Source organism: Mirounga leonina, unplaced genomic scaffold (genome assembly GCF_011800145.1).
Source record: "Mirounga leonina isolate KUSES-001 unplaced genomic scaffold, KU_Mleo_1.0 Mir_104, whole genome shotgun sequence".
Taxonomy (NCBI): domain Eukaryota; kingdom Metazoa; phylum Chordata; class Mammalia; order Carnivora; family Phocidae; genus Mirounga; species Mirounga leonina.
The window spans coordinates 16,493,830-16,514,466 of record NW_023270231.1 but is presented as its reverse complement, the minus strand read 5'-3'; the positions used below and the strand labels follow the sequence as shown (position 1 = coordinate 16,514,466).

At 50.8% G+C, this 20,637-nt stretch overlaps 1 protein-coding gene across 1 annotated transcript in view; it reads left to right on the top strand.

Annotated features, from left to right (window-relative positions):
• The window catches only part of SH3PXD2B (SH3 and PX domains 2B), a 100,303-nt gene that overhangs the window by 18,030 nt on the left and 61,636 nt on the right, over nucleotides 1-20,637 (top strand). The window contains exon 2 of the mRNA XM_035014325.1: nucleotides 12,720-12,800. Coding sequence (XP_034870216.1) covers nucleotides 12,720-12,800 — 81 coding nt within the window. The remainder of the gene's footprint in view (nucleotides 1-12,719; nucleotides 12,801-20,637) is intronic.

The window sequence follows — 20,637 nt, the reverse complement described above, 5'->3', positions numbered from 1 at the left end:
GCGGAAAGCTCCAGAAGGGCAGGGGCTTCTGTCTCCTTCATGGCCAGAGCCCCAGCCCTTGGAAGGGAGCTTCATACACAGTAGGCACTCTGTCTTATTTGCTGAATGCGTGAGTGGGTGAATGAACTGAAGTGTTTGAAGCAGAGGAGACAATTAGATTTTCATCCCAGCCTGGCACCCCTCTGCCCACGGGGAGTCAGAGACCCTAGGCCCCACCTGCGCAGTCACCGCGTACGCTATGGACAAGGAGCGGTGGGAACACAGTCCTAAACCAGAGCATCTTACCTGCAGCCTGCGCTTCCAGCACTTGTATTTGGGCCCCTTTCCAAGCATTCACTTAATTGAAAAGATTGAGGGGAAAAAAAGGAAAATTGGCAGCCGGCCACCCCCAGTGTGTCACTTAGCTGTGAAGCCTGAGCATGGTGCTTCCTGACGCTGATGTGAGGACGGGAAGGTTCTGGCCTGGGGCCAGGACACCTGAGGCCTGGCCTTGGGAAGCTAGGAGGACAGGGGACCTCAGAGGCTGAAAGGGCTGGGATTCAATCCCTGATGTTGCTTGTTCTTCCCAACTGTGTGACCTCAGGCAGGCCACGTCACCACTCCACACCACTCCACTCCATTCCGGGCTTGGGTTTCCGCCTCTGTCCTGAGGGCAGCCCCACCCTCCTGGCGGGCAGCCGCTGAGGATTGCACACTGTGTTCGTAAAGCGCTCAGCACAGGGCCAGAGCACAGCAGCACCGTCCCCAACATGGTCACTGGTCTTGTCTTGGGCCCCCACTCACCCTGGTCTCGCCCCACCGAGACACCCTGCCGTCACCTCCTGGGTCTCCGGGGCATCGTGACACTTGGCAGCATTTCTCCAGGAATGAACTTAATGTCCTTTCTCTGGAAAGATAAATACACGATCCTCAGCCCTTCCGGCGGCGATGCTGCTCTGGGGGTGTTGGGCAATCAGACAAACTGCAGGGTGTTGCAATTGCAAAAGGAGGTTGGGAGTGCTGACCTACATAGGCCAGATGTTGGGGAGACAGCTGGGGAGAGCCGACAGATCGGAACCAGAGGAACTCATGGTCTCCACGGGGAGCAGCAGAATCATGTTTCCCATTAGTTAAGCCCTCAGAACGCATCCAACTGCCTCTGCTCCCTCCCTCTCTCCTCCACCCTTCTCTCTTTCTCTCCCTCCCTGCCTCCCACCCCCTCACACTGGGCTCCTCCACCTCGGCCAGGACAGCATATTGCCGGAGAGGTGGATCTGGAGCCCAGCCAGTCATTTACCAGGCTGTCCCGGGATCCGCCAACCCAGAAAACCCAGTTAGTGAGGGAGCTTAAGGGGGGAGGGGGTTGCGCCCATCTTTTAAAGTCGGTTTCTTAAACCAGGGTCTGCTGTCTCCTGGGTGCCCTTAGACGTATTCCCGGGAGCCTTCTCTACAGGAAGTGGGTTCCTCTGGCTCTTGAAACTTAACACCGCTGCCTGATTTCAGGGCAGCACGTGCTTTTGTATTTAAGTTGCGGCACAGGACCGCTTCCGTTATCCCGGGCTAAGGCCTCGCTGCAGAAATTATGTGGCTTGTGAGCAGAAGCCCGAGCCCCTCAGTGCGCTGCATAAGAGACGGGTTTTCCTCCTTCCGTCTAAAAGGGGCTCTGCTACTCCTCAGATCTGAGAAATAGCATTTTGGAACAGAGCTCCTGCATCCTCAGCACCTCCCAGGAGGACCCCTGGGTCTGGTTCCCACCTTCCAGTCCGCTCTTTGCATGGCCTGGGCAAGTCCCTTCCCCTCTCTGACCTCATAACTCCAACTATAAAATAAGGGATGGTCTGGAGCAGGGTTTTCAAATATTTGCAAGTCTTAGAGTCCCCTGCTGTCAGCCTGAAGCAGGCAAAGGAGGGCTGTGGAGAGCGGAAGAGCCCAGGCCCTGTTGGAACCTGCACCGACGGTTGCCTGGTGGCAGCATGGACCCCTAGGGTCTGGCAGCTGGGCTGGCTGGCTGCTGGGTTACACCCTCCTCCATATATAGAAGAGCCTGAAGTGGTGCTGCCTAATGGAAACCAGGGTGGAGAGCGCAGAGACCCAGCCACCTCACCAGGATCAGGGACTTCTTACGGGCCAATCTAACCACTGGCTTCATCAGTTCTAAAGTTCTCTGGACAAGTCATTGTGCAGGAGGCCAGAGGATCTTGGGTAGAAATTTGGACACTGCCATGGAAGTGGAAAGAGTCCATGGCTGAGAGTGTAACCCTTGGCAGGTTGCTGCACCTCTTGGCCCATCCGTATCCCCATTTGTAAATGGAGGGGTTGATCCAGATTAGGGATGCTGAGTATGCAGCACACATCCTACAATCCCCGTGCCCATGGCAGAGATTGCTAATGGATCACAGATCTCTGTCTTGCTAATGCAATTTCTCACAGCCTCTGCAGGAAAACAGTCTCAGCCCCCTCTACCCCACTGGTGCCCTCTCTTTAGATATTTTCTTCCATCTCCAGACAGCCCACCAGCATTGTGGAGCCAGGAGAGGGCTTCCCACTTGAGAAGTGTTGTAGGCTCATTGGCCGGCAAACAACAGAAGTCCAAATAGAGTGAGAATGGCAAGGGAGTCCCTGCAACAGTACTGTCCTCATTCTCCATCCTCCTCCGGGCACCGTCTCAGTGTCCAACATGTCCACAAACCCCTGTGCTCCATCTGCTTAATTCAGTGTTCTTCTTCAGCTTGACTCCATTTTTTAACTTAAATTATTTTTAAAGGCACTGCTTTTGCCGTCTCCCATAAATGGAAAACCCGTAGTACTTGCTAGAAACAGAAGGAAACTAAATAGAAAGGAAAAGGAAAATCAGTGTGTTCAAGTTCTTCCTGGCTAGTGTTGCCTGCCCCGAGGTCTTCTGTCTCCTCTTTAAGAAAAGAGACCAGCAAGTGTTGGAGAGAGTGTTCAAAAACCATTATTGCCAAACTTCCAAAGGGAAGGGAATGGCAGAGACTAACTTTGTCTCTCTGGGATTCCCTGCAGTTTAGTGCTGAGATCGTGTGTCAGCTCACACCAGCTCGTGTACCCCAAGCTTCTGAATACCTTGAGACACAGTGATCTTAGGAAAGACTGTCACTTTGAAAAGCCCTTGGACCGGATCCTTCCCCACCTACACCCACAATCGTTCCCCCAAAATTAAAAGCTCTGGCCATTGCAACCCAGACCAAAACGTAATCACTTTGTCTTGATGAGTGCAGCGGCCCACCCCTTCTAAATAGTCTCAGCTGGGACTGTCAGCTGGGTTCTTTGCCAACCCTCGAAAACCCCACTAAATAGATTTGCAAAGCAAAGTGATATTGGAGGACGTTCCCCCGCACCTCAGAGATTTTATTCACAGGGCAGAAACGCCTTCTCATGTTTTCGAGTTCTTATGATGAGAACGTATGAGATCACAGCACTCGTGAGGCAGGGAGGCAGCTGTCTCATGTCCTCATGTCCTGGTGCGTGGGGACGGCAGAGGGCTTACGGATGGAGCGCTGGGGCCCTTCCAGGAGCGGCAGCCTGGGCAGAGATCTGGCCAGTGGGTCTGCAGGGATAGGGATGTCAGTTTACTGGGGCTGCTGGGGCCTACGGAGGCGCTTGGCCTGTTTCAGGCCCATCACTTAGTTTTGCCCAGACCCAGCTCCTGGCCTGTCTCGAGGGCCTCTAAGCTTTGTTCTGATTTAAATCTTTATTCATGGACAAACTGACCTGTTGGCTGTTGTCACTTGGAAATGAGACCTAAATTTCTGCATGCTTAATGGGGGCCCTCCAGGCACTGGGAGCCTCCACCCTCATGGGCCGCAGATGCCAAGGGAGGTGAGGACCGAGGGCTTAGGAAGCACACATCAAACACCCTCCCTCAAGCGCCGGCCGCAGCTAAGATTCTAGTCAACATAGATTCCATTTCTGGAGCTTTTGGGAAAAAAAAAATCTCATTCGATCTTACAGTGCCCATAAGGTTGAAAAGACAAGCATTTTTATCCCCATTTTTCAGAGAACAAAGGCTCAAAGAGGGAGAGGACTTACCCTAACTCACAGAGCTAAGGCCCCATCTGCCAACTCCCAGCTTCCTCCCACCCCACACCCCCACCTGGGCTATCCGCTGTACCTAGACCCAGAGAAGATGCTGTCCTGGGGCGCAAGACAAGAAAGTGGGCCACAGACCCTTTCCTTTTGTCCTCCTGGGATAGTGGCATCTTTTTTTCTGATTATAAAAGAAAATCTGAAAAAGACAAAGCTTCAAAAACAGAATTGAGGGGCACCTGGGTGGCTCAGTTGTTAAGCGTCTGCCTTCGGCTCAGGTCATGATCCCAGGGTTCTGGGATCGAGCCCCGCATCGGGTTCCCCGCGCAGGGAGCCTGCTTCTCCGTCTCCCACTCCCCCTGCTTGTGTTCCCTCTCTCACTGTGTCTCTCTCTGTCAAATAAATAAAAATCTTTAAAAAAAAAAAAAAAAAACCAGAATTGAAAAAATCCTACTTTTCCTGCCAACCCAAAGCACACCCTATATATGATATATAATCTGTGTATCTCACTGGTTTATATACGCAACACAGACACACATTTATATACTGTGCAGTGAATCTGCCACATTTGTAAATTCCGTATTCGGGGATTCGCCTGCTTGCTAAAATTTATTTGTGATCCAACTTCAATGCTCGTAGCACCTCCGTGGTCCCTCGTGGACACGGGCGTGTGCAGAGCAGCAAAACGTGTGTGTCACCCGCTGTGCGCGTGCCCAGCTGAGGCTGGGCAAGGTGACACTCTGCCTTCTGCTTTCAGCTCTGATCCTCGAAGCAAGTGTCTTTTTCATGATCCCTTCAGTGCCACTGTTCTCTTTTTCTTTTTTTGTTACATTTTTGTACTTCCTGTTGGTTATTTCACTGTTTGAAATGACCCCACACATCGTGCTGAAGTGCTGTCTGGCATTCCTAAGCTCGGGAAGGCTGTGATGTGTCTTCATGGGGAAAACACGTATGTTAGATAAGCTTCGTTTAGGCGTGAGGTACAGTGTCGCTGGCCTGGAGTTCAATGTTAATGCATTTACAGTACACATTGAATAAGGTGTCTTTAAACAGAAACAACCAAGCTATATATGGGTCCGTTCATGAAAATGTTGTGACCAGAGGCTTGCAGGACCCTGCCCTTGTATTTCCCCCAGGAGCAGTGGTTCGGTATTTGCTAAATCAGTGTTCACAAAGACTTTATAGAGCATCACTACCAGAAATGATGTATGTACATGCACACGCATACTCTTACATACAGTATATGTAACTTTTTTGAGATTGAGATTCATTTTTCTTTTAGCCTATTCTTTTTACCTAATATAGTGCCCGAACTTTCTTCTCTATGTCATAGAATTCTTTTAGTTGCATAAAAACCCTCTTCATGCCAAAAGGCCCAGGTCCCTGTTGTGTGTCACAGAAGCAGGAACCAGAGCACGGGCAGGAGCCAGGCCAGGCTCTTGCCGATTCTCTCCTGTGCCTCCCCTTCATTTGTCCCTTTCTGCATACCAGATGTCTGTCACCAAGTGTGGAGGTGGCTCTGGCTGGTGCTGACATCTGGTCTGATTCCAGATTCCTGAGAGAAGCTGATTGGCCCACCCTGCACAGTCAGCTGGGGCCGTGAGATGGGCAGGACAGGTGGCACTTCTCAAGTGGGGGGTCCAAAAAGGACTCTCAGCATCTGCCAGAGGGCTTTTTTTTTTTTTTTTCTTTTTTCTTTTCTGTCTTCTGAAAGCAGTGTAAGTCAAGGAAAAGTAACTTCTGGAGGCCTCAGGACAGGGTAGTCATCGGAAGGTGGGTCACTGTGGCCCAGGCCACCCCTCACAACATCCATGAGTAGATTGGTTCTTTGTCCTTTGTGGGGCACTTCCTGGCACGGTCGCACTGACCTAGGACTCGAACAGTCATCAACCCTAGGTAGAAGAGGAAAGGCCAGGGTAGGTGAAGCCCTGGCACCAAGCAAGCTCATGGCTACGTGGGGACGCTGCCTTTGGGCCGGACGCAGTTCCCCTCCGCTGAGGCTGAGGCCTGGGGATGGGGGTGGGAGGTGGCAGGGCCTTCCCCGCAGACACTCATGTGGAGGGGACAGGGCCCTGACTTCTGACAGGCTCAGGTGAGCTGGGCCTGTGTTCTAGGCCTCTGACCCCCTCGGGGCCTAGAGAAGACCAGGAAAGAGGCAGGGCCCTGGGGATGGGGGACTAGGCGCAGGTGGGTGGGCTGTGGGAGGAGCGGGTATAGAAGCAGTGAGCAGAGACCAGGTCTCCCTCAGCTTTATGCCCCTGTGTTTGGCTCATAGTGATGATGATCATGATCGCTTTTACCCCATGCAGGCCCTGTGTGAGGCACTCTGCATGCACATCCTCACATAATCGTCACCCCAACTCTGAGGTTGATACTGTTACGATCCCTGTTTTTCACAGGGAGGAAGCTGAGTCACAGAGAGTTTAAACCACTTTCCCAAGACCACGCAACTAGTCAAGATGAAAGCAGAGGTGAATCTAGGCCATCTTAACCCCAAACTCCACGGCTTCCTGGTGGGCTCTCACAAATGGAAGAACGAGCTTGCATGTGCCTGCAGACCCACAGCCCAGCTGTAGTGTAGCTGCTGGGGTGGAGGCATGATTCCTGCCTCGGCAAGGCTGTCAGGGTTAGAGGGAGCCTGCGTCAGTCCTCACTCTGAATGTCAAAACTCGTGACCTCAGGTGGGTCACTGCACTTCTGCGCCAACATTCCTGGCTAGGAGAATGTCAGATGTGTTAGCCTAGCCTGCAGGCTCCTGGAAATTTGGGAGACACCACAGCCCAGCCATCTGCCCACCTCTGCCCCAAGCACCCTGGTCGCAGTAGACCCCACCCCACAGCTCTTCCGTCCAACCGTTCCTCTCTGTACTGACTTAGAGGAAGTGAGGAAACCCAGTACTCCTGGCCCTGATGACACAGCCTGAGGGGAAGCCAGGCCTGGGGAGTCTGGGTCTTGTAAATCACGCAGGTCTGGCTGCTGAGGTTGAGCAAGAAGGGATTTCTATGGTGGCTAATTCCGATTCAAGGCCTCCTGTGAGGGAGCAGGAGGAAACCCTCCAGGGCCTTCAGAGACCAGTGGGGTCCCTATTTCTTCATTCCCAGAGGGAAGGAGTCCCAGCTGCTCCCTGAGACTCTCAGCAGACGTGCCAGTGGGAGGGGTTGCCAAGCAGGGCGCGGAGCAGAGTGGAGAGGCAAGCCTGTGGGACCCTCCGAGAGACACGGCTGAGCTAGGCACCCTTCCCACAGACCTCAGGCCTGCCTCGGATAGGCATTGCCATCTGTGAGAGCTTGACCTCCTAGCATTTCAGTTTCTTTCTAGTGTTTTCACGAAGCATAGACTTCCCATCGTGCTCTGCACTGGACATACAGCACTCCGTGAACAGGATGGGCACTGTCCCTCCTCTCACAAAACTTAGAACCTAGTGGGAAAGCAGACAGCTAGCAATTGCAGTCAAGTATAATTGACTTGGTGATGAGGAAGTGGGTGCCAAGGAGATCTGCAGCAGGAGACCAACCTAATATTGGTAGGAAGGGAGCAGTCAGAGAGGACTTTCTGGAAGAAGCAGCATTCGAATTATGCCCTGTTGGTAGTCTTCTAGAATATCCCACATTCTAAAATTCGTCTGATTGTTTCCTTGCGGTGTCATTTAGCTTGTTCCTCTTTCTCCTTTACTTTCTATAAATTGGAACTTAGGTCAAGAGGCTTGAGATTCAGGTTACATGTTTTGGCAACAATACTGGACAGAAGATTTTGTATATTTCATATTGCATCACCTCGGGGTGTCTGCTTGTCTCTCTGTTGGTGATGCTAGGTTTGATTGCCTCGTCGTAGTCTAACCACCAGATCTGCATTGAAAAGGTGCATTTTCCCTTTGCTGGGAAAGTAATCTGTGGGGTGGTACTCTCACATCGTGTGACTATCCTTATCGACGACCTTTCACCCGGTAGTTCCGCATCCATCAGACTGGTGGTGCCATCTTGCTTTCCCACCAATGGATGAGAGTTCCAGTGACCCCTCATTTTTGTCAGCATTTGTTTTTGTTGATTTGTCAGTAATTTTTCTTCTAACCATTCCAATAGATATGTAGTGATAATCTCATGGTTTCAGTTTGTCTTTCCCTAATGGCTAATGATGTCAAACATCTTCTTGTGTACTTATTTGCCATCTGTATATCCTCTTTGATGAAGGATCTGTTCAGATCTCTTGTCCATCTTGTGATCATGTTGTTTCCTTACTGTTGAGTTTTGAGAGGTTTTTTTAAAAAAATACATTCTGGACACAAACTTTTCTCAGATGTGCAGCACATGGTTTGAGGGCTATTCTGTGGAAAAGGTTTCAGTGTCATTTCCAGGGGAACATGACATGGACTACATAAACCCTGCAGGAAATCTACTTTTGTTAAAAGTTATTTTCTTTAAGTGTGATAAAAATATATATAACATAAATGTCACCATTGCAACCATTTTTAAGTGTACAGCTCAGTGGCATTAAGTACATTCACACCGGGGTGCCTGGGTGGCTCAGTTGGTTAAGCATCTGCCTTCAGCTCAGGTCATGATCTCAGGGTCCTGGGATTGGGTCCCGCATCGGGCTCCTTGCTCAGCAGGGAGCCTGCTTCTCCCTCTGCCTGCTGCTCCCCCTGCTCGTGTGCGCTCTCTCTCTCTCACTCACTCTCTCTCTCTGACAAATAAATAAATAAATATAATCTTTAAAGAAAAAAAACAGTACATTCACACTTTTGTGCAGTCACCACCATCCATCTCCAGAACTTCCATTATCTTTTCAAACTGAAACTCCACGGCCATTAAACACTAACTCCCCATCCCCCTCACCATCCCCTGGTAACCACCACTCAACTTTCTGTTTCTATGAGTTTGACTATTTTAGGTACCTCATATAAGTGGAATCATGCAGTATTTGTTCTTTGTGACTGGCTTATTTCACTGAGCATCATGTCCTCAGGATTCATCCACATTATAGCATGAGTCAGAATGCCCTTCCTTTTTAAGGCTGAGTAATATGTATGTAATATTGTATGTATACAACACATTTTGTTCATCATCTGGCTGTTGTGAATAATGCTGCCATGAAAAAATCTGCTTTTAATTCCTTAACGGCAGGATACTGAGTGTTAACTGGGTTTGGGATAGAATCTAAAAGCCAAGGTCAGGGGACACCTGGGTGGCTCAGTCGGTTAAGCATCTACCTTCGGCTCAGGTCATGATCCTGGGGTCCTGGGATCGAGCCCCGCATTGGGCTCCCTGTTCAGTGGGGAATCTGCTTCTCCCTCTGCCTGTTGCTCACCCTGCTTGTGTGCTCTCTCTTTCTCTCTTTCTCTCCCTCTCTCTCTCTGGCAAATAAATAAATAAATAAATAAATAAAATCTCTTTAAAAATTAAAAAAAAAAAAGTCAGGCAGACTGCTTTGATGGCAAGTAACAGACACTAAAACTGGCTTAAACAAGAAAGGGAAGGTTTTGGCTTGTGGCCGTGAAATGTCCAGGATGCTGGATCTGAGGGTTCAAATGGTATCACAGGACTCAGGCCCTTTCTCTCCCTCTTGGCTGCTTGCTTCTGTGTGACAGATGCTTTCCACATAGTTCTCCTCCCAGTTAGCCATCTCGGTGGGGAGAGGGGACTCTTCCCTGACCATGCCATCAGAAGTCCCAGAATTGAGTCTCGTTGGCCTGGCTTGGGTCACGTGCCTGTCCCTGAACCATTGTTGTGGCCAGGGACAGGCAACAGTGTGGTTGGCCAGGCCCGGGACGCACGCCCCCTCCCTATCACAAAGACTAGGCAAGGGAGAGGGGTGACGTTCCAAAGGAAATTAGTTGCTGTTACCAAGACAAGAAGGGGAATACCAGATAAGCAGGCATATTGATCAACTGCTATGCGGGAAAAACTAGCTTTGCCCGCCTCCTGTGTGTCAGGCATTGGGCAAGGCCCCACATGCATTAATGATTGCTGTGAATCCTCAAGGGAAATTACTCACCCTGTTTAAGACAGAAGGACACCATGGCCAGAGAGATTGGTGCCTGTGAGTCTCCCCCAGTAGCAGGGCTGGCGTCAGAACCCAGTGGGTGTGCCCTTTCACCCACCCCTAAACCCTGGGCAAGGCCAAAGCCCTGCATTGGGACAATTCTCATTAAAAAGTTAGATCTGTGCCTAAAAATGCAGGCATCAAATTGTGTTCAGAGGTTGATTCCAATAAACCAATTAGGACTGCTGCAGAGTCCTTGTACCATATGTACAGAGCTTTAAAAACTATAAACAAGAGATTGAGAATGAATTGTGTAAGCAGAATTTTTTTTTTCCATTTATGGGAATGCTTTTTTTGGTTGCTTTTAGGAAAACAATGACTTTGATGATCAGTCTTTTTTTTTTTTTCTTTGTTTTTTAATCCACATTAGCATTGTTCTTGACAAATAGTCATCCAAACTTCGCTTAAGCATGCCGCGGTGACAGGACTGTTGGTATGGTCTTCTCTGGGCCTCAATTTACCCATCTGGAAGTTGGGGCCATTGGATTGGCTGAGTCCCATTCAGTGATGGAAAGGCCTCCTTAGTGGTGTCCCTGCTCCTCGTCACACCATTTTTCGCAGTGGCCAGAAGGATATATAGGAAACATATTTAAACACATACATTAAATCGTGTCACACAACCCCACCCCTTGAAACTCTTTAATAGAACAAAATCCCATCTCCTCCCTGTGGCCTACAAACCCCTCATGATGCCACTGCTGCCTGCCTCCCCGCCCCTGCCTCCCTCCTCCCCCGGCTCTGCTTGCCATGACAGTCTTCCTGTACCTCAGACATGTCCAGCCTTTCCTGGCCTCCGTATCCTTACTCGTCTTCTCTCTGCCCGGAATACTCTGTTCTCAGCTCTTCTCCTGGCCAGCTCCTCGTCCTTCAGGTCTCCGTTCAGTGCTTGCTTCCTCAGATAGGCCTTGCCTTCCAAGGACACCCAGCTGCCCCACCTCCCTGCCTCGTGCACTCACAGCAGGCTCCGGGGGCCTTCCTAAGCATTGAATGCAACTTAAAATGACATACCTACTTGCTCGTCTGCTGGTCTGTTGTCCATCTTCCCACTCTCCAAGGGCAAGGTCTAGGTGTCTCTTGTTCCTCATTGTGTCCCAGCACCCAGCAGAATGCCTGGCACTCAAGAGGTACTTACTAAATGTTATACAGTGAATGAATGAATGACAAATGGGAGCCATTCAAAATCTCTGTGCTGGAGTCTTGATGAGGCAGGATTGAAGTTCTTTTAAATAAAACTGACAACTACTCAGGTGGCTTTAGAGACAGAGTTCTTTTTTGTCAGAAAATCGCCTTTCCAAGGGGATTTCTAAAGGATGCCTTGACCTGTTCTTTGGCTCTGTGAAGGCCCCAGGACCGGGGAGCACAAACAAGGGAGGGGGGTGGGCCGGGGTGCCCAAATCCCTGACATTGAATTAATCTCTTTTTTATGAGCAGGGATGGGGCAGGCATTGGAGAATCAGAGTGCAGGGTACTAAAAGTTCTTGACCTTTTCCTTTCTGCCAGGCAAAGAGCTCGGAGCTTGGCCTCTAATAATCATCACAGCTCTGTGTGAGATGGACTTGCTGACCCCACTTTACAGTTACGGAAGCTGTGGCTCTGAGGGTTAGGAAATTGTGTGAGTCTAGAGCTTCTTGACTCTAGAGCTCATGTTTCTTCCTCTCTGTCATGCTTCTTTGAAATAAAATGCATGTTGGATTTGGAGAGGTCATGCCTGGTGGACTTAGCTTGGCACTCAAGGGCACTTCCCATCTTGTCCTGATTTATCTTTCCATTATTCATCTCTTCTCACCTGGAGACCCTTCTTCTGCAAGTCCCTGGCGTTCACACTGGTCTCTGGCCCCAGCCCCCACATAGTTGCTCCAACTTGTCGCATTTTGAATGAAAGTTTCCTAGTAACATTTCCAAGTCCTTCAAAGTACGCCGTGATGTCTCCAGGCTTCAGAGAGCTCTCTCCTACCTCCCATCCTGCATTAGTCAGGACTAGATTACATGTGTCAGAAACCCAACTTAAACTGGCTTCAAAAATAACTTGAGAAGGCAGGTTTGGCCCAAGATGTATTGGCTCAGAAAACTTGACAGAACAGGAGTAGATTGAGCTTCAAGCAGAGCTGGATCTCAGGGTCAGACTGTGGTATAGGAATCTACGGCTTCATACTCAGGCAGGCTCCTTCCAAGCGGTGAGGAGATGGCCCCCAGCAGCTCCAGGTCCCCATACTGATAGCCAACCAACTTCAAAGAAAACAGAGCTTGACTTTCTCAAAGGTTGGAGCAAAAGCCCCAGAGCTGATTCTTTTTAAGAATGACTGGAAAAATAGCCAGCCCCGGGGCTCTGTGGATTGAGTGGAAAGCAAGAAATCCCTACAGTGCTGAAAAGAACACCATCTCCTGAGATGAGCTGGGTGCTAATGCTTTCTCATTCTTGATTTCATTTAATCCTTTGTATAGCTCTCAGAGGTGGGGGTTATACCCATATTATTGTGGAGGAAGCTGAGGCCCAGAGAGAGCAGGTGACTTGTCCAAAGCCATACTGCTGGTCGGCGGCAGAGCTGAGATTCAAACCCAGGTCTTTCTGACTCAACCCTGTGCTTTGCTCCAGAGTCCTGGAGAAGGCAGGGCTCCCTTGGTGTTAATGCCCATCTCCTCTGTCCCTCTTGTAGGTCTATATCATCCGGGTTACATGGTCCAGCGGCTCCACCGAGGCCATTTACCGGCGCTACAGCAAGTTCTTTGACCTCCAGGTAAGGATTTGGAGTGTCCAGTGAGCTGCGGTGTAGGAAGAAGTTGAATCGGACTAACTTTCCATGTTGATGTCAGAGCCTAGACCCTCACCCATGGCAGACACATAGTGTTCTTTTTTATTTCCTAGATTTAAAAATGATGTCCATGTGCTTACTTTAGCAGCACAGGTACTGAAATCAGAATGATACAGAAATTAAGACGGTCCCCGTGCAAGAATGACACACAAATCTGTGGAGCACACGTTTGACTATCCCAGGAGGAAAAAAACCTTCTCGGCTTCAGGCACAGCTTGATCCAGGGTTTTCACAGTACCACCTCACCCAGATCCTTCCTCTCCTCCTGCATTCCTGCTTTCATGGTGTTGGCTTTATCCTCAGATCCCACAGGGTTACAAAATGCTCTGGGCTCATACTCAGCAGGAAAGAGTGAAAGGTCATTTCCCAGAAGTCCCAGTGAACGCAGTGTCCTCTGCATACCATCCCGTGTCTTGACCTCACATGTTCTCTCGGAAGCTTGGGTGATATTAACCACAGGTAGCCTTGGTCGTATGGACCTAATCCATTCCTAAAAATGTTAAATAAAGAGTTTTCAGAATCTGTATTTCATTATTTTAAAGGGGGAGGCGAGATAATAATGTGCTCCTAACCAGTTTCCCCAATATCACTAAAACAATCTCAAACGCCTACATAACAAGCTGCCAAGAGTCATTGCGTAATGTAAACCAACTGAGACACCAGTTACCTAATTATTAAAATGCACTGAACTCGTTAGTGGCATTTTGTGTTCATAAAATGCAACTAAATCAAACAGTACCATATGTATATTTCCTTCTGGTCTACAGCAAACATGTAAATACACAAAGAGACTATATGTTAAAGATGCTAAGGTACTATCTAAAACAGACTTGGCAGGAGCAGCATGGGGGCCAGGAAGGGGCTGAACCCTGGGGGAAAGGAAGATGATGCCCAACACCTTTGAACGCCATGAGCAGGAGGAATAGTCCTGTCTGAGAATGACCGAGATCCATACCCTCTTACCCAGATGCAGGGGTGATCTATGCGGATCTATTACAGCAGGTCTTCAGTTCAGACATTGAATGTTGGGTAAACACTTTTGCAAGTTGCTCAACGGACTTTTCACGCACAGTGGGTCTGTGTAGGGAGGACTACCTGTATTTTGCTTCCAGAAGCCTCTTGCCTGCCTGGTACCTCCAAAAGGATAACAGAGGGCAGAGAACAATGAAACAATAGAACTGCTACAATCAGGATTGCTATCCTGGGGATTATGGACATCCACAGAGCCAACACCCCTGGAGCAGCTTAGGCAGGAAGAGAGGAAGGAGTAGGGTCGATTTACAGGAAGAGGCAGGTGTGCCCCATGGACCCCAGAGCAGGAAATGCAGCTGGCCTCACAGGGCCCCAGAGCCAGCAACTGAACGGCCCTTGGAGGCCTAGCAGCTCCCCAGCCATCTCTCGCTGTGGCCACAGGGTCTCCCATCGAGCCTACTCTGTTTTCCTGATGGCCTCTTTGGACCAGCTTCCTCCCCGGACCATTGGCCCACATCCCCAGATAGCACTGCAGTCCCCCAGTTGAAATGTCCTTCCGTGTTGCCCACACTCTGGCGTTTCTAGGTGCTGGGTCCAGTGTCCAGGAGAGAAAGAATCTGATGGTCCCAGGGGTGCTGGATCCACCTCCGAAACTGTCGGCTGTGGCCAGAGGGGTCTGGGCATTTGGTACAGCATCATCTGGAGGAGGAGAGGTTGGATGAGGACGGGGTGGAGAGAAACTCTGGAAATGTTAATAGCTGTTGTTCTGCAGCCAATGAGGCAGCATACCCAGGGCTTTAGACCTGGACTTTTGGGATTAGACAGATGTTTCCAATCTCAGCTCTGCCTTTCACATCTCAGCTTGGTGTCACCTCTGTGTGTTTCTGAGACTCAGTCTCCCCATCTGCATGTTAAGAGTGAAAACACTTTCCTCGTGCATTCATTGTGACCGTTACTCAAGATGTGCCTCGCTCAGTAAGCACATTAACTCATTAGCTGTCCCTCTGTTCAGATGAGACTTGCCTGAGGTGACATCATTTGGGAATGGTTGAGCCAGAGTATGATCACGAGTCTCCCTGGCCCAAAGCCTGTCCTCCCTGACTCTCCTGTTCTGACTCAACTTTCTTATTTCTTCCAGAACTTAAAAATGAGGTTTTCTCCCCCACTCGGCATAATTGGCAATAATTGGGGGTTTGCTATAACATAAACAGCTGCTTCAGATGCCCCTCCCTGATAGTCTAAAGGCAGTGCTTCAGCCAGCTTTAAAGAGTCCCAGATGGGTGGCTGGAGTGGGAACATCACGGAATTCCGGAGGGTCCCGCTGTCCTAGAAGTGGCCTGCTCCCCAACCCCCACACCCCAGAGCGGGGAACTGGAAGAGAGGAGGGCAGGACCCCACCAGCCAAAGTCAGCTGTTCTCAAGGACCAGGCAAGGAGGCCAGCCCGCATGGGGCTGTGACCCCCTGAAGTAAGATGATTTCGTGATCCCACCCTCCCCTTCCTCTTGTCTGCCGAGTAACCTTGGCTTTTTCCAAAAGTAACTTGGCACAAGAGAGTACGGGGAGGGCCAGGCATTCGTGGAGGAACAGCTAGGCCAGCGTGGTGTAATGGAAAATGCAGAGAACTCAGTCAGGAGACTTGGGGCCCAGCAGCCTGTTCTGTGTGGCCTTCGGCACGCCCCTTAACCCCTGTGTTGCCTCTCTGTCCTCATCGGTAACGTGTGGTAATGACAGCAGAACAAGCTGGTATTTCTGGAGCACTGACTGCTAAGCATCTAGATGATACTCATGGAATCCTCGTGTTAAGCTTATTCAATTATATAGATGGAGAATCTTGGGCTCAGAGAGGTTAAGTCATTTGCACAAGGTCACACAGCTAGTGAACATCAGAACTTGGATTTGAAACTGGGCGGGTGACACCAGAAGCCGCACTCTTAGCCACTTTGCTTCTAGTGTCCCTCTCTCTAGTGGCTACTTCACAAGGTTTATATGGACTTAAAAGTGGTGATGTGTCTTTAAAAAAAGAAAAAAAAAGGGGGGGGCGCCTGTGTGGCTCAGTTGGTTGGGCGACTGCCTTCGGCTCAGGTCATGATCCTGGAGTCCCGGGATCGAGTCCCACATCGGGCTCCCTGCTCGGCAGGGAGTCTGCTTCTCCCTCTGACCCTCCCCCCTCTCATGCTTTCTCTCTCTCATTCTCTCTCTCAAATAAATAAATAAAATCTTTAAAAAAAAAAAAAAAGTGGTGATGTGTGTCCAGAAGAGGTAGATCCAGCAGATTCGTGGTTGCCAGGAGCTGGGGGGAGGGGGAAAGGGGAAGAGGCTGTTTGTGGGTACTGGGTATCTTTTGGGGGTGATGAAAATGTTCTGGAATCGGGTGATGGTCATGGTTGCACAGCCTTGTGAATATACTAAAAACCACTGAATTGTACACTTTAAAAAGGTGAATTTTATGGTATATGAAGTATATCTCAATTGTTTTTTTTTAAAAGTGGTATGTGTGAGCAGTTTCTGGGCTGTCAAGCCCTGAGCAAATGTCAGCTGTTGGGATTATTGATGGGCGTGGGTTGTTGCTAGGAACTGGCATAAAGATTAGAGGAAGAGATGATGCCAGTTTAATAGAGTGGTTAAGATCCTGGGCTTTGATCCAAATGCTGCCACTTACTGGCTGTGAGATCTTGTTTTAGTCAGAACTGTTTTAGTTGCAGATGACAGAAACCCAGTCAAAATGGATTACTCAAAAAGAACATTGATTAGCTAAATGTAACTGAGACGTCTAAGCATCCTTGGCTTCAGGTATGGCTGGATCCAGGGGCAAAAATGTCAATGAGGACCTGCCTTTCTCCACTTCTTAGCGTTCTCCGCGCCCAAGCAGGGTGGTGCGTGGTAGTGTGGCCACAGCTCCAAGCTGTATCCAACAGGTCAGCTCAGTGGCTTCAGGAAAAAGAAGAACACCCCCAACAATTTAAGCAAAAGTCTCATTGGTTCATCTTGGGTCAGTGGCTGGGCCAGTCAGGGCCAGCCTGGGGACTGGAGTAGAATGTGTGTAGACTAACGAGGAGTAGAAGATTCCCCAGAAGGAATCAGACAGCTACCGCCAGAGAGGGAGAAATAGCCTGTAGATGACAGAAAACAGTAAATGCTCCTCCCGGTAGGGGCAGGACATTCAGGCAGAGGAAATAGTCTACAGAGAGGCTGCCTGGGGTAGAAAGGAGGAGCATGCCTCAGGCTCCTTTGTGGGAAAAGAGACTCACGGTCACCAGCGAGAAGGTCCCCTTTATGACAGTTCACCTTCCAGTATGATTTCCTAACCCTCTTACGCTTAGAACAGCCAGACCCTGGTCGTCATGCCTGCCACTTTCTAGTGGTCATCTGACCTCGTGTCTCATTCACACGAGGGTGCAGATGATAGAGCCCTGGGCTTGGAATGGGAAGACCTGGTGTCAGGTCCCAGCTCTGTGTTACCAGCTATGTGGTCTTGGGCAGGCCTCTCTGAACCTCCCTTTCTGCCCTAGCCGGGGCCCACGCTGGAGAGTCCATCCCAGTGTGCCAGAGGGAGTTGGCATCCGAGCAGGGCGTGGGGACAGCCAGAACACGCAGAGCGTTGAGGGCAGTGCCTAGAGGAAATGGGGTTTGGTTGAGTGATGCAGTGACGGGGTCAGCGAGCATTTACTGAAATGCGCCAGGTGCCCACTTTCTGTGCCGTCTCATTCAGTCCTCACTTACAAGCCCAAAGTCACAGACAGGGATGCAGAAGCTCGGAGACGCAGAGTCATGTGCCCGGAAGCAGCATGGCTGGGATTCAGGCCCAGGTATGGCTGAGTCTGAAACCCGTGCTCCTAACCACTCAGCCCCCCAGCCTCCTTGAGGCCCAGCACTGGCGTTACAGCTGTCTGTTCAAAGATAGATTTGCCTCAGAGTTCTGCCTAGAGCTGGCCTTCAGAGGCCCGTTGGGCACTCCCACTAAGACGTGGACAGAGCCTGTCCTGCAGAGGGTTGCTCCGAGCACAACACAGGCCCTTCACAAACAGACCTCAGATGTGGGAGGGGTCCACTCTACACTGTGCCACGTGACCTTTGCCCTCTGAGTTTCCCACTGGCCCAGTGTGTCCCCCCAGGCTGGCATCATGGTCTTCAGTGGAACCAGGGCTTCTCCGGCGGAAGGCACAGTTAAATATGTGCTGAGCCAGACCCCAGGTGTGCAGAGAGGGACCTCTGTCCCAGCCAGGGAGCCTCAGGCAGAGCGTGCTTCTGGAGGAGCTGATATCTGAGCAGGACCTTGACCCGAAGGAAGGAGCTGACCTGCCGGCACGGAGGGCTTTTCATGAAGAGGAAACCACATGTGCAAAGGTGTAGAGGCAGGATTTCTAGCTGGGCATCTGGCAGAATTCCGGTGGCAGGGGACACGGCCAGCTGGGTCACTCTGCCCAGCAGGGAGCTCGGGGGAGAAGTGCCATCACACGTGTCCTGTACACAGGGACACTCCATCTGTGGGGACCCAGAAAGGGCTGTTCCTAGGGACGGGGGCTTTCAAGGGGCACTGTTTCTAGATGCAGCCCATCCCCGAGCTGAAGGAAAGCGGGGGCAGCATGTGGATCTGCACCTTCGTTTCTCCCCAGAGAAGGGAACCGAGATCCAGAGATGGGAGCGGCTGTCCCAGTGCACACAGCAGAAGTCACTGTTTCCAAGTGGGACTGAGACAGGACTGGCCTGTCCCCTCTCTGGGACTTTGACAGCCCCAAGTGCACTTCTGAGCTTTGGAGCGTGTCTGCCCGGAAGCCCCCGTGCTCCACCCCAGAGGCCAAAGGGAAGGGAGTGTCTTCTCATCTTTTCTGGGGGCAGGTAGTGGGGTGGAAGAGCCGAAGGGTTCCCACTCCCCAGGCGGGCCTGGCCCAGCCGGGAAGGCTGCCCGGCAAGATCCTAGCCAGCAGCTGGCCTCGGAGTCCGCCAGCCATATTTATCCGAGTACTGTCCGGGCGGGCTGGGTCCTCACACACAGGCACTGTCTTCTGAAATCGCAGGGCCTCCCACATGTACACGCCTGATGGAGTCTTTCCTCCCTCCCATCTGCAAAGCTGTGGTCATCTCGGTGGTGGGTAGCTGAGACAGTACCGTAGCTGCCCTTTCCCACACAGTCAGCAGTTCTTGTTTTCTGAAAGAGAAGGGAGCGAGATTGTGTTGGTCAGCTGCCTCTGAATCCCAGTCCAGGTCCTGTTGCTGTCCCCTGGAACCTGATTTCTCCTGTCCTAGACAGCAGAATAGGGGAGGGCTTTCCATGGCTGACCAAACCAGATAACCACCTTTTTTTTGTTTTTTTACTCATTCATTCTTTGCACAGTTGTATGCCAGGTACCCAGCACATACCAGGTGCTGGGGCAGGCCCAAGGGCAGGCAGACCAGTAAGAAAGTCAGACTGAGGACCTGCTGACTTGGACCGAAGGGCCGCAGGGAGAAGAGCGAGGTGGAGAGACGGGAGGGGAGGCAGGCCCCACGTGGCATGTCCACCAGGACACCTGAGCATGTTAACATGTCCCCGGACCAGCTCCTCAAGGGGACAGAATCTCCAAAGACAGCGAGCCAGGTCACGCGGCCCCGGGTATGTCGTCCTGCTCCAAGGACCACGTGGCTTCCCAGCGACCCTGTCGGCAGCTGTGCGTGACAGTCTCCACAGCCTTCTCTGGCTCTTCTGGGACGGGAGGCTTTGTGATACTGAGGCAGTAAACCCCTCCAAGTCCAGTCTGCCACTAACACAAACCACGTGTGGCCCTCCACGCCAGCTGCCACACTGTTTTCCTTGGACAGCATGTCTCCTTTCTCTCTCCCACAAGCTGATCTTGAAAACTGCTGATGGAGTGTTCCCTCATCCCCCTTGGAGGCCTGCAGTGTGGCCACTTGACGTGGCTCCCTCTCCCTTCCCGTCCCCCAGACTGACTCACTTTCCTCCTCGGTTTCCAGTCCTCCTCACCCCGAGCACCACTTCCTTTTATTATCTGGGGGGAAGGGATGGATTTTCTAGTTTCCAAGGAGAGCAGTCTACAGTTGGCCTTGGCCCGGCATGCCTCTGGTCCTGCTGCTGCAGACAGCCTGGGTCCGGGGGTCCCCACAGAGTGTCTGGAACGTGGCCTGTGGGTGCCAAGTATGACAGCCCTCTGGATAGAAGCAGCTTGTGGCCTATGAATCTGGACACACTAAGACCAAAAGCAAAATAGCTCACAGGCCTCTGATCTCCTGTCCTTGCAAATAGTCCTCTTAGATTGTTGTTACCATTGACAGAGTGATAAAGAAAGTGAAATAGGGCGCCTGGGTGGCTCAGTTGGTTAAGCGACTGCCTTCGGCTCAGGTCATGATCCTGGAGTCCCTGGATCGAGTCCCGCATCGGGGTCCCTGCTCGGCAGGGAGCCTGCTTCTCCCTCTGACCTTCCCCCTCTCGTGCTCTCTCTCTCTCTCTCTCTCATTCTCTCTCTCAAATAAATAAATAAAATCTTAAAAAAAAAAAAAAGAAAGTGAAATAAAACTGGATAAAGCTAAATGAGGAGGATGGGTGTTATAGTTCAGCCCTGCACTGTCTATGATCATGGCACTAGTCATGTGAGGCTATTTAAATTAATAAGGGTTAAATAAAATTAAAAGTTCGATTCTTCCGTCTCCGGAGCCACGTTTCAAGTGCTCAGCCTTGGAGCTCCATCTAGGGCTAGTGGCTACAGTAAGGGACAGTGCAGATATAGAACATTGCCATTATAGCAGAAGGTTCTTTTGGACAACCAAGCTCTGGCTCCTGAGGGCACTTGGATAGCC